Here is a 17,212-nt window from a genome sequence, read left to right as displayed (position 1 = left end):
CTTGTAAAAAAGCAACGAAGACAATCAATGCACTGACACGAATCATGCCCAACAACTTTGGCCCAAGCAGCAGCAAGAGGCACCTTTTGGCTAGTGTCTCCTCATCGACATTACGATACGGGGGTCCAGCCTGGATCGCGGCGTTAGAAACTCAGCGGAACACGAGAAGGCTGAATAGTACGTACCGGCTCATGGCGATGCGAGTCGCGAGTGCGTACAGAACCATATCAACAGAAGCGGTCTGCGTCATAGCTAGGCTAGTCCCTATCAACATCATCTTGGCGGAAGACAGCGAGTGCTATATGAGGAGGGGAACCAGAGGAATCCGGAAGCTAATGAGGGCAGAGTCGATGGCTAGGTGGCAGCAAGAGTGGAGTGCGGCTCAAAACGGCAGATGGACGCACAGGCTCATACCGACACTAATGGGCTGGGTAAACAGGAAACATGGAGAGGTGAATTTTCACCTAACACAGTTTCTGTCTGGGCATGGCTGCTTCAGGCAGTATCTGCACCGGTTTGGACATGCAAGATCGCCTCTTTGTCCGGAGTGTGGAGATGTGGAGGAAACACCGGAACATTTGTATGTCCAAGATTCACCACAAGGCGCGAGGGGCTGCCTACCAATACAATTGGATGCGGTTATGGAGTTAAAGGAGACAAAGGACCCGGTTAAGGAAGAGTGTATCGCAAGGTTCCACATGACAACATCCAGTGTATCAAACCCGCTATCCGTTGTTTAGCTCACCGTGATGGTGTCAACGAAACCCTTGCAAACCGACGCACAGAAGCCGAAGATGCCAAAGCCAAGGAAAGCAGCAGCGACTCCGAAAAAACTACCGCTGCCAAAAAGTTAACAACTGCTACATCCGACTGAAACCTCACATTAGCACGCAGCAGATTCCGTACAACCCATTTAACCATTCCAGTCCTTTTCAGGACTTTCGATATTGCTATGAAACGAAAGAGTTTAATTTATTGTTTTCCACTTATCATAAAAATGATATAAAACTACGATCAAAAATACTGTTTACTTTTACATTTTCTTTGATCATATGCAACTAACAGGAAACTTATCACGTCAGAAACATACTTTCCATCAACCAACCTGACTGGATGCGGTAAGGGAGGCGAATGACATATGTATGCATATATATAGCGAAACGGCTCCGGTCATACACAGCACGTTTCAGACAAATGCCTCAAGGAATTTTCTAAAATAATATTTTGCGCGAACTACACGGGCGAGTAGCACCATAATAGGAAATCAAATGTCGAAGTTCGTGATATGGGTGCGTTCATCGCTATTCGGTTCGGCGTCGGTTTAACCCTTTCATTACGGCAGTGTGCTCCGCCGAAGTGCTACCCCTGTACGGAGCACTGCGCCGAAAAATATGCACATCGCGCTGGTGTGATCGAAGAGCAGTATGAATTTCATGTCGTCTAAAGACGACGCTCGTACACACAGCTCGTCGCGTGGATGTCGTGTCTATAGACGACGCTCGTAACGGAAGGGTTAACCATCAATAACTACGCTTGGCAACATTGACATCTGGCAATTTTCATATAAGATTTTTTCCCCGCATGTTAAAAGTGGTTTTTCATGTACATAAAAGCGCAGCGTAGTATGTCAACTGCTTCCCGGTTAGAAAATAAATGAGCGACCCGTCCAATTTCAAACGCTTATTGCTCATTCATTTCATGATGGGTTGATGAGATGTTTGCATCATACATTGTCGGCACTCCATAATAATTTTTCACATTCAATAAAATAATATATATCATGTAACTAACAATCGAACAATTAAAAAAATCTCAACCACTATCCAAACAGAAGATACTCAGGCCTGATTGATCGAAATTGACGTCATTTCTTTTTCGCGCCCGATTCGTTCGTTCACCGGCAAGCTGCATGACAATCGAGTAGGAGGCGCCTACTTCACACATACCAAATGATATAAAAGGATGTTCGTGGATTTTATTCATTTTTACAACGGACGTGGAACGGACAACAGTGGAGAGCAGCAGCAGTGGACGCGGCTAATATATAGACGAGCATCGAAGCTGTGTGGTCAATAGGCTAGCTGTGCCTCACATCAAGCTTCTATGGCAGTATAAGCAGCGGCAAACTTCTACTACTGTACTAGTGGCAGCAGCAAGCATCGCGAGCGGAGCATTTCGGGCACGCTCTCTCCATCAGAAGTGCGAGCACACGCTTCTTGGAATCGTGAAAGTGCAGCAGTGAACTTCAAGACGAGCATCGAATCTGAGCGGCCAACAATTGAGCTGTGTCTCATATCGAACTTAAGTGGCAGTAGCAGCAGCAGCGGCGGTAAACATCGAGGCCTAACATCAACAATCGAGCTGTGTCCCGCATCGGTCCATCCGTTCTCATTTTGTTCGACGCTCAGATCGGTAAACATATATGGTTTTAGTCTATAAAGTGTGGTCACATCAGATCAACATCAACCAACATGACTTCATGCGACAAGGAAGGCAAAGGAGGATCGAAGCGTATCGCAAGGTTCTACATGACAATATCCAGTGTATCAAACTCGCTATTCGTCGTTTAGCTCGACGTGATGGTGTCAACGAAAACCACCAAAATAAAAACAGAAATAAGCAGCAGCGGCTCCGAAAAAGCTACCGCTGCCAAAAAAACAACAGAAGTGAATTGTTGTTTTTTTTGCATCATAAAGTTTTACGCGAGTAAATATGGCGGAATATATGTTCACGCAATATGAGCGCCAATCTCGTAAACGTGCATCGGAGCTGAAACAACTTTCTATCACTGATACCGAAAGCTCGATTGTAACACTGATGAAATGAACAAAAAATACCCAACAACCAAACCAAACGGCCCTTTTCAGGGCCATCAGATGATTATCAAAGAGTTTAACAATATATTTTTTCAAACATCCAAAATCAGCATGCGACAGATAGCCTAACGTAATCCTACGTCAACTATGCGGTCGTGTCTCGGACACAACCTTCTGTGACTTTTTGTTTCATCACTCTTTGTTCGTTTCGCTCTCTCTGTGTTTTTTCTCTCCTCTTTTTGTGTTGGCCCAACTGTTCTTTCTATTCTCTCTGTTCGCTCTGTTCTTTCCGCTCTCTTCTCTCTTTGTTCTTTAATTCTTCTGTTTCCTTTGCTCTCTTTGTTCTTTATTTTTTCTTTGTTTCTCTTTTTTTGTGCCCTCTCTCTCTCTCTCTCCCTTTTTTCTCTTTCTCTACTCACTTTCTGTCTGCCATTGCAATATTTTTCTCCCTGTCTCTATTACTGTTCCTGTTCTTTCTATTCTTCCGCTCTCTCTTTCTCAGTTTTTTTTCTGTTCTCTTTGTTTTCTCTGTTCGATTTTTTTCTTTCTGCTTTTTCTGCTCCCTCTACTCTTCCGCTCTCTTCTCTCCGTCCTCTCTGTTTTCTCTATTTCTGTTCTCTCTCTCTTGATCTCTGCTCACTCCCTCTCATTTCGTTGTGCTCTCATTTCATTGTGCTCTTTCTCTTTTTCTAGCTGTCTGCTCTCTCTCTCTCTCTCAATCTCTCTCTTTCTTTCTCTTTTTTTTTGTACTCTCTTCTCTCTCTTTTATTGGTCTCTCTCCTCTTTTTTTTGTGCTCTCCTCTCTCTCTCTTTTTTCGTGCTCTCTTCTCTCTCTCTTCCTTTTCGTGCTCTCTTCTTTCTCTCTTCCTTTTCGTGCTCTCTTCTCTCTCTCTTCCTTTTCGTGCTCTCTTCTTTCTCTCTTCCTTTTCGTGCTCTCTTCTCTCTCTCTCTCTCTCTCTCTCTCTTTCCGTGCTCTATTCTCTCTCTCTCTCTCTCTCTTTCTCTCTTTTCGTGCTCTCTTCTCTCTCTTTTTTCGTGCTCTCTTCTCTCTCTGTCTTTTTTCGTGCTCTCTTCTCTCTCTTTCTTTTTTCGTGCTCTCTTCACTCTCTCTCTTTCTTTTTTCGTGCTCTTTTCTCTCTTTTTCTCTCTCTTTTCGTGCTAGCTTCTCTTTCTCTTTCTTTTTCTCTCTCTTTTCGTGTTAGCTTCTCTTTCTCTTTCTTTTTTCGTGCTCTCTTCTCTCTCTTTCTCTCTCTTTTTTCGTGCTCTCTTCTCTCTCTCTCACTCTTCGTGCTCTCCTCTCTCTCTTTTTCTTTTCGTGCTCTCCTCTCTCATTCTTTTCGTGCTCTCCTCTCTTATTATTTTCGTGTTCTCTTCTCTCTCATTCTTTTCGTACTCTCTTCTCTCTCTCATTCTCTCTCTTTCTTTCTCTTTCTTTCTCTCTTTCTCTCTTTCTCTCTTTCTCTCTCCCTTTCTCTCTTTCTCTCTTTCTCTCTTTCTCTCTTTCTCTTTTTCTCTCTTTCTCTCTTTCGCTTGCAAATCGCATCATGATTTCATTCACAACACTACACAACACACTATCGATCGATGATGCAGTGGTATTTTTAGTTGCTTCTTATTGACGGTTGCAGAACAAATGCAAAATTAGTTATTAACGTTAATATTATTTCATAAAAATGTGATTTGTTTTTTTTATTTGGCATCCTTACTGAAAGACGTAGTGCTACGTAAAAAAAATCTTTTTCTGTTGGCTGTTTCACATCATGTTCTCATGAGGGTCCGATATGGCCTGGATAAACGCATCTGCCTAATGCAGCGTGTCATAAAATACGAATAGAACAAACTTTATCGAAATTCTCAGCATTTCAAAAATGTGACCGATCCGTGCAGGAATAGAGTAACAATAGAGTTTTTTAAAAAACTATCATTTTGATATGTGTCACATTGAAAATATTAACAGGAGTCAATAGAATGTGAACATTTATCACTATTTATACAATTTCAGATACATTGTTTTGAATATGAGGCTAATAAATAAAAAAAGTCCTTTTACTACATCCTAGACAATCTGAAGTAAACTGAAATTATAACTTATGTTATTTCAATTACGAATATCGACAATATACATTGAATGCAAATTGTTAATGTTCAATAATTGCACATTATGTTAGTTTATAAGAATTTCATTTTATAAAATATCCTCCAATTTTGTTTTTCAAAAAGTCGGGCAACATGGCTTAAACAAGAAATGTAAGAAAAATATATATTCCTTCTGTAATTTATTAGAATTTCTAGATGATTTTCCCAGCATATTCTGCTTTTTTCTAACTTTATCTAAGGCGTTCTAGAAATCGTTCTCTGCTAGTTTTTTCATGCAACCATATTTTTAAGAGCTTCATTCCGATTGAATTATATCCATCAATACATACACACTTTCAAAAATTATTGTGTTAGTCAAAATGTCAAAAAATGGTCGACACCGAAAGGCATGATTTCTTCATTTGCAAGATTAGATGCAACCATGATTTTTATCTCTTTGGTTGATATTACTAATTTACTAACACTTCTCTTTCCCACAACTTTATACTCTGTTGACTCTTGAACATGTTCCATTAGTTTGATAAACTACTGCGCGTTCTTTGCGCGGGACCTTTGAGATGGGAGATGATGTAATATCATTGGGCGATAATGATAATTAATGAATGTGCGAAATGCAGCGTTCCTCTACCCGCTCTCACGCGTTTCACCATCATATACAGCCAGTAGCTACTTTCCTCCTCCGGGTAAAAGTTTTCCTATTCGGAACGATCTGTTCAAAAATTACTCTGTGAAGTTTCTACGCGGCCGCGGCATTATACGCGCGGTATCATAAATCATTTATCATGACATTTTAGACTTGCCAAGACGGAGATGAGTTCTGGATTTATGGTGCCCTTTTATTGGGAAAGTCCAACAATTTACCGCTCAAATTAGATTGTTCTATAATTGGTTCACTGTTCGATTCCGGGTGTGGGTGGATCACATACATTTCAGGATAATTGTTGATTTTCCAAGCGACAAAGTGATCACAAGCTGACCGGAACCCGCAGTGTTATGAATAATTAAGGCGTCTCATTAGCCACTTTAGTTGCAGTTCGCGTTCGAATATTATGTCTTAATTGCAGCACTTTCTGCATGTCCTGCATCGTTAACTTCTTCTTCTTCTTATATGGCACTAACGTTCCTAGAGGAACTCCGCCGTCTCAACGTAGTATTACTTGCGTCATTTTCATTAGTACTTAGTTGAGATTTCTATGCCAAATAACACGCCTTGAATGCATTCTGAGTGGCAAGCTCTAGAATACGCGTGACCACAGTGCAAGTCAGAGGAAATTTCTTTGAAGAAAAATTTCCCCGACCAGAACGGGAATCGAACCCGAACCCCCGGCATGTTAGGTTTGACGCTAACCACTCGGCCACGGGAGCACTGCATCGTTAACGACATTCATAATTAATCCCAAATCGTTTCCCGTTTCCTTTCCAGCAATGTCGATATCGCCTCCGCCCGCGCCGGAACGTGTGCGGATTTGTCTGGTGGGCGCGGTTGTCCAGGACAAAGCCACCCAAGCCGCCGCCCAGTCCTTCAAGGTGCCAATCGTGACGTCGGAAACGGGTGCCGAGTACGTGTCGGACACTAGTTATGTCACCTACTTCATACTGAACGATTTTGAAGGTCCAGTTTATGATACGATCTATCGCTCCAAACACAGGTAAGATGCGCATTGCTTATTTTCTTTTTGTTAAAAATCAAAATTATCCCTTTATCCCGTGTTCGAAACAATTTACTTTTTATAGAGTTGTGTCCACTTGAAGCGTTTAACGCTAAATTCCCATTCAGACACGTTCACCGTAACATCATTCATAGTTCCAAATTCTATTCCGAGCTAGAACAATCCCATGTTAAAAAGCACTCAACATCATCCTCCACATTGCGGGAGTGGAACAATCGGCATTCAGCAAAAAGCCTCTTTACGTGTCCAGCGCCCATTATGCAACATGAAATGTTCGTTTCCACGAGCTTATGGAAACTTTCAACCACCCCCACTTCAATAATGACACTCCTAAAATCCCCACCGGCGAATCGAAATACAGTTGTCGTCAAAATCACATTCCCTTGCTATTAGTCGACTATAAAGTGTGCAGTTCAGGAATGACCATCCAGTTAAACTCGGCTCATGTCCACATACACACACGCGCGCCTCACTGCCTAAACCACTCCTGAAAGGGGTCCAAATCGGCCTGGAACTATATTACATTTAGACACTGAATTTCACCTCCATTACATGAAGTCACGCAATAACAGAGTTGTCCATTTCTAGACCGAAGAAGAGCCTTCCCCCCATTTCCCCTGTCCCATTCGCAGTGGATGTCGGAAACAATCCACCGAGAGGACTCGGTTTTGTGAAGTGGGGGTTAGTTCGGTGATTAAATTACTGGCTTATTATTATACGGAGTTTCGGTCGCTTTCAAAACACAGACCCTACTCAAGGACCAAGGCTGTGGGATAGTAGACTCACGCTTGGCCGATGATGACTATGTTGGAATTCGTTCTGATTAATTTTGGAAGTGTGAATCGGGCGCAATTTTACACGTGTCGCATTATAGGCGATTGTGTGGGTGGATAAATCCACGTGTACGCTGACCGCAGTTGGAATAAAGGGCTTGTATTTTGCTGAATCGGAACTTATTGTTGGTGTGAAAGTTTTCAGCAATTAGCAAATTCTAGAAATGAATTACTATGCATTCCATCGAACCAAGCGATAAAAAGCTATTGAAATTGAAAACATGCGCTAACCATGATAGCGACAGGTATACTGCGACTTACATTATGGCACACGTTTGTTTCACTGGCAGGGACACACGTTGAAGCTTCAGATCAATTTGTGACATTGCTCTTGAATTGATAATAAACCGTCGTTCCCCAACTTACTTTCCACCTTATTTAATTGTACTCCGAACGTTCGCGAAAGCAACCGTCTCAAATTTACTTACAAGCAAGTTGATCGGCAGCAAGTCACCGTTGGTACGAAACGAGCCCTATAAAAATCCATACACATTTTTCTATCCATATTTGAGGATATATTTGTTGCTAACTAGGAATTGGACACGAAAAAAGTCCGATGATGTCGAATAAAGTATTTATAAATTTCAAATTTTATCAATAGTTACTAATATTTTTTCTATTATCGTAATATTGTGGAGTGGAGTTAATGGTTTTCTGGAACGTGGAGAAACTAGAGTTATTCTAACAGGAAGATATGGGGTATAAAATGATAATCTAAAAACTGAATATTTAAGAAATAATGATTTTTTTTGAACTCTTATAACTCGACCCTATTCTTGAAAGATCACTAAAATGATTGAATCTATTAATTGGAAATATTTGTACACCTCTATCACAATAAAGAATATATTATATATATTCTTATATATTTATATATATATTTTTTCGAAACAAATAATTGAATAGTTGTAAACCGTCACAAATGGGCTGAATCTCACGTAAGGGGTAATGAGAAAAATAAGAAAACGCCATCTTAAGCCACCATTCAAATATTGGTCTCGCTACAGTCAACCTCAGTCTCGCACCAACTAGCAAGTAGACAACACTCTTTCATAATGCTGATAACACATATAACAGTTTTGGTCGATACAATGGAAGATATCACACACTGTTCGGTTCTTGAAGATAAGGGAAATATTGCGTCGCAATCCTCCTCGCTGTGTGATTTTATTGCCAGCCAAAAAAATCTTTAAAAAAGCTGGTTCGTTGAGAAACGATTAGTAATTTTTAAATCGGTACTTCGCAGTTAGGATATGACTAATAATTTTGCAACGAGGCAGCTATGTTTAACATTATTAGTCAAATAGAAGAAGAACCCGAAAGTAAAAATTAAATCCAACATCAGTAACAGAAGCAGTATCAAAGCAGCAAAATCGTCAACTACAACAGCAGCAACCGAGTTTCAATTTTCCTTTTATAACCTGAACGAAAACACATTTCTCATTTTTTTTAAGTTGGTTCTACTGTCAGTGGTCTTAATGTCAATTTTGAGCACGAACTGTGTTTACAGTGCCATTAAGAACAAGTGAACTTCTTTTTTGCCCGGCGAAAACACGAAATGATATAGGGAATCGACAAAATAAAAGGAATGCAGCTCGAAATTCGTCATTGAATTTTGAAAGTGATAACCCGTGAATTAAATAGACCTCACGAGACCCTAGTCGCAGCACGACTAGTGCCAAAAAAGTTTACTTTTCATCAACAATTTCATCGCTATCGTTAAGATCGTTTTCCAACAAAATTGTCGTATGTGACCCATTTCTCATCACAAGTCACTATATGTTTAAGAAATGGGTCAATTTCATTCCGTTTGGTCAAGGCTTTGCCGGTGTAAATTCGATCCATCGTGTTTTGTGTTAAATGGTGTGACACTCAAACATTCGAGATTTTCTGAGAGAGGTATTATAAAGCTACCTTTAAAATGGTTACAAACTATACAAAAAAAACGGACAATCCGAAACAGCTTAAATATAGTTTTGATTTTCCAGCAAAAATAATGGATTTCTTTTTCCCCTATCTAATATAATTGACCAAAGCTTGAACGATCTCTACATGCTAAAATAATGAAGAAATTTCTTTCTCTTGGTTGAAATTGCGGCCTGGCGTCCAAATTCACGTATTTGACAGTCCGTTTGGACTCGTTTATATCCTTTGTTCTCTCAAAGTTTAGCATTTTATGTAAGAATGCTATCCATGTAGCGCAACGTAAACAAATACACCCTTTTAAATGCAAACTACCATTACATCAAGTGACATGCTATTTCTCGTCTTGACGTTCATAGTGCACTGACTTGCAACATGCTTTGATCGTCAAAACACATTATCATCATTTATATTGCAATGGTCGTCACAGTAGCCCAAATATAGGCAGTGACAGTGACACATTTCAGCTCTGGTTTTATACCATCATTTACCAAACAGGAGGAGTTAAGTTTTGCCAGAACTATTTTTACAACTTGTGAACATGCCAGTTCAAGTATACCGTATCTGTATTTTTGCATCACACGCACACATTGTTGTTGCTTCTATGCGTTGGCAGAGGAAAATATAATCGCCTCATCCAGCAAGCGACCGAAAGGCAGCGGCGGCACCCGAAGCGAAATGTATGTACGTCGAACGCATATTGTTTAATCAATGGGCGTTATCGCAGCAAATGGTTATCAACGTTTTGTCTAATCATCAAATAGTATGCGTAGTCAGTGAGCAAAACATATGGAGGCATATCCTTCAATGCAATCTTGAATTACCGAGCCAAAGTGGTGTGTTCGTACCCGCTTTTGTAATCCGTGTTAGGAAAATGCTTTTCGGAGTGCAAAACAAAACAAGCGGGTGCAGAAGTACCCCCAGCTTGCATGAATCAACAACTTCAACTTCTCCTTTTTATACTACATATGCTTTAAACTTGAAAGTTCATTCGTGTCTGCACGATTTTCCCAGGTTCCCAAGTTTAGACGACCGTGTTAGGGAAACGTATACTAGACTGCACAAAGGCAAGCGAATATAAAAGTACTCGCAGTTTGCATTTATTTGCAAAGCCGATTTCCCCACACACCTTGGTTCTGAAGTTTGTGTTGGGGAAACACATTTCAGTCGGAATCAAAATAACCCCGACTTGCATGAATTTGCAATGCCAATTTCTCCGCGTTCCAGGGATTTGAAGTCTGTGTTAGGGAAACACATTTCAATCAGAACAAAAATGCCTCCGACTTACATGTATTTGCATTGCCAATTTCCCCACGCTCCATGGATTTGAAGTCTGTGTTGTTACCGTTTAGGAATATAGCTAGGCTTAAGAATTGAGTATGATGAATGTGAGTGCGAATGTGAGTATGAACATTGTCAACATATCCTTATATCCCATCCTTTTCCTGAAAAAAAGAATGTCACCTTTCTAAACTCGAGCAAACCGCGAGTAATCGGTTCTCTACTTCATTAACATTAGAATTAATGAAAAATGTTAATATATACTTGTAACTATACAGATAGGAGTTTGGCTCCTTTAAACTTATGTAACTGAGCCTGTAAAAATAAACGATTTAATAAAAAAAAAAGAAATAAGAATGTAGAACATTAGAATTACTCTAGGACATAAGTTAGCTATAATCACACGCACACACATATACACACCAAATACACAAACCTGGAGTTGAGCGATATACCATAAAACCACAATAGCTGAAATACACATGTATAAGTTTCGAAAAACATACGACATAAAAACTTGGGGAAAAGGAAAGCACTACTGGGTCTATAATAAAAGCTCTTTATCCAAGGCACAATGGTCATAGAAAAGTGTCCATACTTTTCTAATTCAAATTAAATTGAAAGGACTTGGGAACTGCAGTTCATACAGAGCGGATCGAAAAATTAGGACCCAATTATATCGGCACCAATTCAAATAGATTGGCAACAATTGGTGTCATCGCTAAGCCAGCGGTCAACGAGCGACTTGGAGTTGAGTCGCCAACTCATTGGAAACTCTACGCGCAACACAGCTCTGGTACCCAGCTTGCGACGACGGTCGCCAACAACGTCACAAATGTCTTAGAGATGAACCAGCCTTTGGCTGAAAATTTCTTTAATAAAGAAAAAAAAAAACGTCACAAATGTCCTTCGCTCGACTCTTGCCGGCCGGCCTCCACACACTTCACACGAACACGAACACTGTAAGTTAATAAAAATTGGAAAAAAAGGAAAATCTAGTGTGTATTCAATTGCCAACTGATCCCTTGATTTGTGCACGGACGTGAAATAAGCCGATCTTGAGCCTCCGCGTTTCAAGCTCGAGCTAGCCATCGAAAAGAAGTCTTGAGAGCCCACCCTCAATGGTCCCCGCGGCTTAGACCAGGGATCGTGGGCATTTGGGACTAGCCCTTCTAGCTGATCTATTGAGACAAGGGTAACAGTGTTATGGAAACACATTTCAATCGGAACAAAAATACCCCCAACTTGCATGTATTTGCACTACCGATTTCCCCCAGGCGACATAGTTTTGAAATCTCTGTTAGGGAACACATTACGGTGGGAACAAAAGCTCCACCTACTTTCATGTGTTTGCAATGCTGATTTATCCGATGCTGCTTGGTTTTGACGTCTGTGTTAGGGAACATATTTCGGTGAGAACAAAAGTCCCCCTACTTCCATGTATTTGCAATGCCGATTTCCCTAAGGCTGCTTGGTTTTGATGGCTGTGTTGGGGAAACCGTAAATCGGGCTAATCAAAACGAGGCAGTTAGGGTGTTGATAACGCTTAACATTTTACAGTTATTCAATTGTTTATCTAATGAAAAATAACATTTTATTAATTGCGATGGGTGCGTAGAAATCCTCTATCAATTGATGAAAACATCTTTTCTATACAGAAAAAAAATGTTCGAGTTATAAGCATTCGAAATCTTGCATTTTTTCCTACATGTTCTGTGTTTAGGTTTTTATTTTACCCCCCAGACGTAATCCCACGTCAAAAACTTCGCATCGATTTTCATACCGTTAGGTGGAGAGTATTTGTGATTGAATTACACGTAATGTTTTTTGTTTTTTTTTGTGTTTTCAATAGTGATGGTGGAAATCTCGATTTCCTTTGACGATTTTTCGATTTTCAAAAAACTCAAACTTTGACCGCTTTGTGCGATGACGATCAAGACACGACCGTATTGTTAATATATTAGGCTGTCAAAAAAGTCCTGCGGTATTTTTTTTTTAATTTTCATTTGTTCATAAAATTAGTTACAATCATCTGTTTTAAGTCAAATATGCGCCGTTTTGTTCGATGACTTGTTCCCAACGAGATGCCAACTTCATAATACCCCTGTTATAGAAGCTCGCTTCCTTATTGGCAAAAAACTCGGATAGCCAATTTTCACAGGCCTCTTTTGTGGCTAACTTCTGACTACCTAGCACGTTCGCCATGGACAAAAACAGGTGGTAGTCACTTGGTGCAAGGTCCGGACTGTACGGCGGATGCAAAAGAACCTCCCATCCGAGCTCCCGGAGCTTTTGGCGCGTCAACAAAGAAGTGTGTGGCCTGGCGTTGTCCTGATAGAAGACTCTGTTTATCAAAGATGGCCTCTTCTTCATGAGTGCTACCTTCAAGCGGTCCAGTTGTTGGCAGTACAGGTCCGAATTGAGCGTTTGGCCATAGGGAAGCAGCTCATAATAGATTATTCCTTGACAATCCCACCAAACACACAGCAGAACCTTCCTGGCCGTTAATGAGGGCTTGGCCATCGTCTGAGCCGCTTCGACCACGACCATTTTCGCTTCACGTTGTCGTAAGTGCCCCACTTTTCATCGCCAGTCACCATCCGCTTCAGAAACGGGTCGATTTTGTTGCGATTCAGCAGCGATTCACATGCGTCGATACGGTCAAAGATGTTTTTTTGCGTCAACGTGTGTGCCACCCATACATCGAGCTTCTTTGTGAATCCAAGCTTCTTCAAATGGTTAATAACGGTTTGATGACTTATCCCCAGCTCTTGGCCGATGCTACGGCTGCTACTATGCCGGTCTTTCTCGGCTAATTCAGCGATTTTGTCGCAATTTTCGACGACAGGCCTTCCGGAGCGTGGCGCATCTTCGACGACCTGTACACCAGAACGAAAACGTTGAAACCATCGTTGTGCGGTGGAAATGGAAACTGTATTGGGTCCATAAACTGCACAAATTTTATTGGCAGCTTGAGATGCCTTTTTGCCTTTGTCATAGTAGTACTGTAAACTATGTCGGATTTTCTCTTTATTTTGCTCCATATTTGCGACACTATAACTCACGAACGACTTAACCAAACAAAACACTGTCAAGGACTATATTATAGCGCGCAAATACCTTTCCAACAAGCTATAGTATGACTCGATACAATGAATACAACTAGAACTACGCGCTTACAACGACACCTCGCGGAAATACCGCAGGACTTTTTTGACAGCCTAATAGCATTACGATATTCAATCCGTCTTTTTACCGATTCCGATATTGTCTTAACAAGGAACGAAATGTTATAATTAACTCTTCAGAAAAAAATTTACTGACCCTGATACATGATTTAATTTGAAATTATGAAACTATTGAGTCTCAGTCCCCAACATCTGGTGTTGGCTGCTCGTTGTCTAGAGTGAAACTGATGAAGAAATCACCAATACCGTTCGCTCGATGTAACGTGACATGTGTGGAACCAATCCGAACATCAGCAGAACTTATCTACAGACTGATTTTTTCCTGTGGTGTCATCCAAAATCAGCGACATTTTTTTACAAAAAATGGTATCTAGATGTCTGATTAAAATATAGTGTTTGAAAAAGTTGTTGAGAAGTCAAAGGATATTTCCATTTTCCTGAATAGTTCATAAACTTTTTTATATAAGGAACAAAAAAATAAAAACTGCCAACTGCCACAAATAAATTAAAAATATATTTTTTTTCATATCAAAAAACATCCACCCCTGTTTTGACTTATTGAAATTTGAAGAATTGCGATGACGTGTCGTACTTACAGAAATAAAGGTTAACATTTTCTGAATTATATATGAAATGGTATAATATATTTATCGTAGGTTACCATTTTTGGTATATTTCCAATTTAATATCATTAAAATCAAATAATTTACAATGTGAATTGATGCGGGATAATACGATTTTTAGGATTCGATGTTTTCTATAAAAAAATCACAAACATTTCATTATATTAAAATCATTATATATAGAGAGCGGTTAGTCATAGGATTAAGCGTCATACATCATTTTTGCGTAAAATTGCATGTAGATTCCATTGTATCGTGTTGATTTTCTTAAATTGTTACGATTTCGCAAAGTATGTAAATTTCAAAATCTAGAAGTGGGTTTTATATCTAGTGCTTGGCGAGCTAGCGAGATCATTCTCATGTCACTTCGCAATTACAATTGAATGGATTTCTTCCTCTTCTTCTTCTTCTTCTTCCTCTTCTTCTTCTTCTTCTTCTTCTTCTTCTTCTTCATCATCATCTTCTTCTTCTTCATCATCATCTTCTTCTTCTTCTTCTTCTTCTTGAATTATAGAGACTTTAAAAGTTTGCAGTTCATTCGTCTCTAGCCCTGAGAAGGACCGAGCGGGCACCAGTTTATTTTGCAATTTTGAAGCTTTTGAAACAAGTTTTTGGGTCAATAGTTAGTAAGTCTATAACCTTTAGGCGTTTAATCTTTCGAATAAAGTGATTACAATATCACTTTGTTTAGCTGGAAAAGGATTATCAACGCTCAAAGGAGGAATCATTTCTCCTCGAAAATGCGCAACACAAATACCCCCCTCTCCGCCATTTAGAAACACCGATCGATTGTGGCATTCGTCAACAAATTATATTGAAACTCCTGCTTTCATTAAACAGTATAGTTTTTTTATGTGGAGGAATATTCTCTACATCACATCAAATATTTCAATTTCTCCGCTATTAAATCTACAACCAATGCTACCATTTGTAAACAATCTGTATCGAATTGTCATCCACACTTCGTTTTTCGTTAAAGGCTCCTGTTCCAATTAATTTATATAAAATTTCTAATTGTAACATTCACAGTACATAGGACAGTACACACATATAATTTATATTTGTAATACCCACAGTACACATTTTACACAACCCCATCGCCATGCACAACTAGGGTAACTTAACGAAAATATCACAGTTGATCACAACAAATACACAACACATTAAAATCACCAATAGTATTACACTAGAATTAAAAAGAATTGTAACAATGAACTCACACTACGTATCTACACGATTTAAAACAATGAACTGTACATAGACAAGAATGCATGAAAAGATGCAGGTTTTTTCAACAGGGGAACCCAGTTTTTCCTGCCATGATCGTAATAAAGTTCTCAGAAAACGGACGTTCTTTTTTCATCTATGGACACTTTCTTTTTTTTTCGACGGACTCTGCCTTTGGGTCCCGATCACGGGAAACGGACAACGCGATTACGAGCGTACAGCTCCTTCCGGCCCGGTTGCATAAAAAAATACGATCACAATAAATTGGATTTCCGAGCGAGCGCCAGCTCATATACAGATTTGTGTGATTTCAGTAGCCTGTTTCAACAGCAATTTTTGAGCTATTGAAACAAGTTTTCGCGTCAATAATTAATAAGCATAGAACACGTAGACATTGGCTACGATTGAAGTGGCTGTCATACCATTTCGTTCAGCCGGCAAAGAAGTATCAACGCTCAAATCGTTTCGTTCCGGCGTAACGCTCTCGTTTTCAAAACATTGAACTCACACCTCAGTAAAAATGTAACCAAAGAAATTAAAGTAACCCAATTTTATCGTATACTATTCATTATTATTTATCCCAGGTAAAAAAAAAACTTTCGGTGGCATGTTATGTGAGAATGTGAGAATCAAATAGTCACAAATTTTCTAACGCCCTCTTCGCTTACTCCACACGTAGTAGCAACCATCAACCATCGGGAACATGTCGCGTATCAGTCAAACAAGCGATTGATTTTATGTTTATTGGAATTGCCGCATTTCTTCTGGTAGATACAACCCCTTTTGGGGGCGAGGATGTACCCATAAAATGGGGCTATTATTTTTTGCTCCAACGTAATGTGCGGCTCATCGTATCGTCCGTACCCATATACCTCGTCACGATGCAACCAAGGGAGTAAACGTTGATAACTGCTTTACATCCTCCCGGTCATCCGGACTACTGTACGGTTGTCATGGTGGTTTCTAGTGCCACTATCGACCGGCTAGATAAGTGGTTTAAGTGATTTTACAGTGTGCAGTTGATTATTTTATTGCCGAATATATTGCCCGCCGGCCAGCAGACTCTGACTGTTCATTGTCCCCAACTGCAGCATTGATTCCGGCACTGATGATGGGTTGGATAGGTACCGAGGAGGGGTAGTCAGTCCATCAGATTAACTCAAAACTGAAGCAGTTGGAATACACGGTTCCATGTTGTATTTTTTGTACATAGGTACATATGGTGCGTAACACTCATTGGATTTGTCAGATTGAGCTGCCACTGTCACTGAATATGTAATGAGCCACAATTTCGTTGATAATGGACGCTCATTAGCATACGGACAATTCAGGACGCATGATGAAATTGCGAGTTTTGTTTGAATTCAATACACTGCAGTCTGGTGCAAATATGCAGTGCTTCCAAGCTCATCGATACCGCAACAATGTTTTCCCCTTGGAAAAACATCGGTAAATGAAGTGCTAAAGTGAGAAATTCCCCCGGCTAATCCAAGAACCCATCGGAAACCAGACTCGGATTCTGATACTGCTGCAACCAAAATGAATCGCTGCGGT

General features: G+C 40.0%; 1 protein-coding gene across 3 annotated transcripts in view; it reads left to right on the top strand.

Annotated features, from left to right (window-relative positions):
• The window catches only part of LOC129765170 (protein ECT2), a 149,566-nt gene that overhangs the window by 85,839 nt on the left and 46,515 nt on the right, over positions 1-17,212 (top strand). For all 3 annotated transcript variants that reach the window (XM_055765093.1, XM_055765095.1, XM_055765094.1), the window contains exon 2: positions 6,337-6,562. In XM_055765093.1, the coding sequence (XP_055621068.1) occupies positions 6,337-6,562 (226 nt within the window). The remainder of the gene's footprint in view (positions 1-6,336; positions 6,563-17,212) is intronic.

This window comes from Toxorhynchites rutilus, chromosome 2 (genome assembly GCF_029784135.1).
Source record: "Toxorhynchites rutilus septentrionalis strain SRP chromosome 2, ASM2978413v1, whole genome shotgun sequence".
NCBI lineage: Eukaryota > Metazoa > Arthropoda > Insecta > Diptera > Culicidae > Toxorhynchites > Toxorhynchites rutilus.
This window is presented reverse-complemented; position numbering and strand designations above follow the sequence as displayed.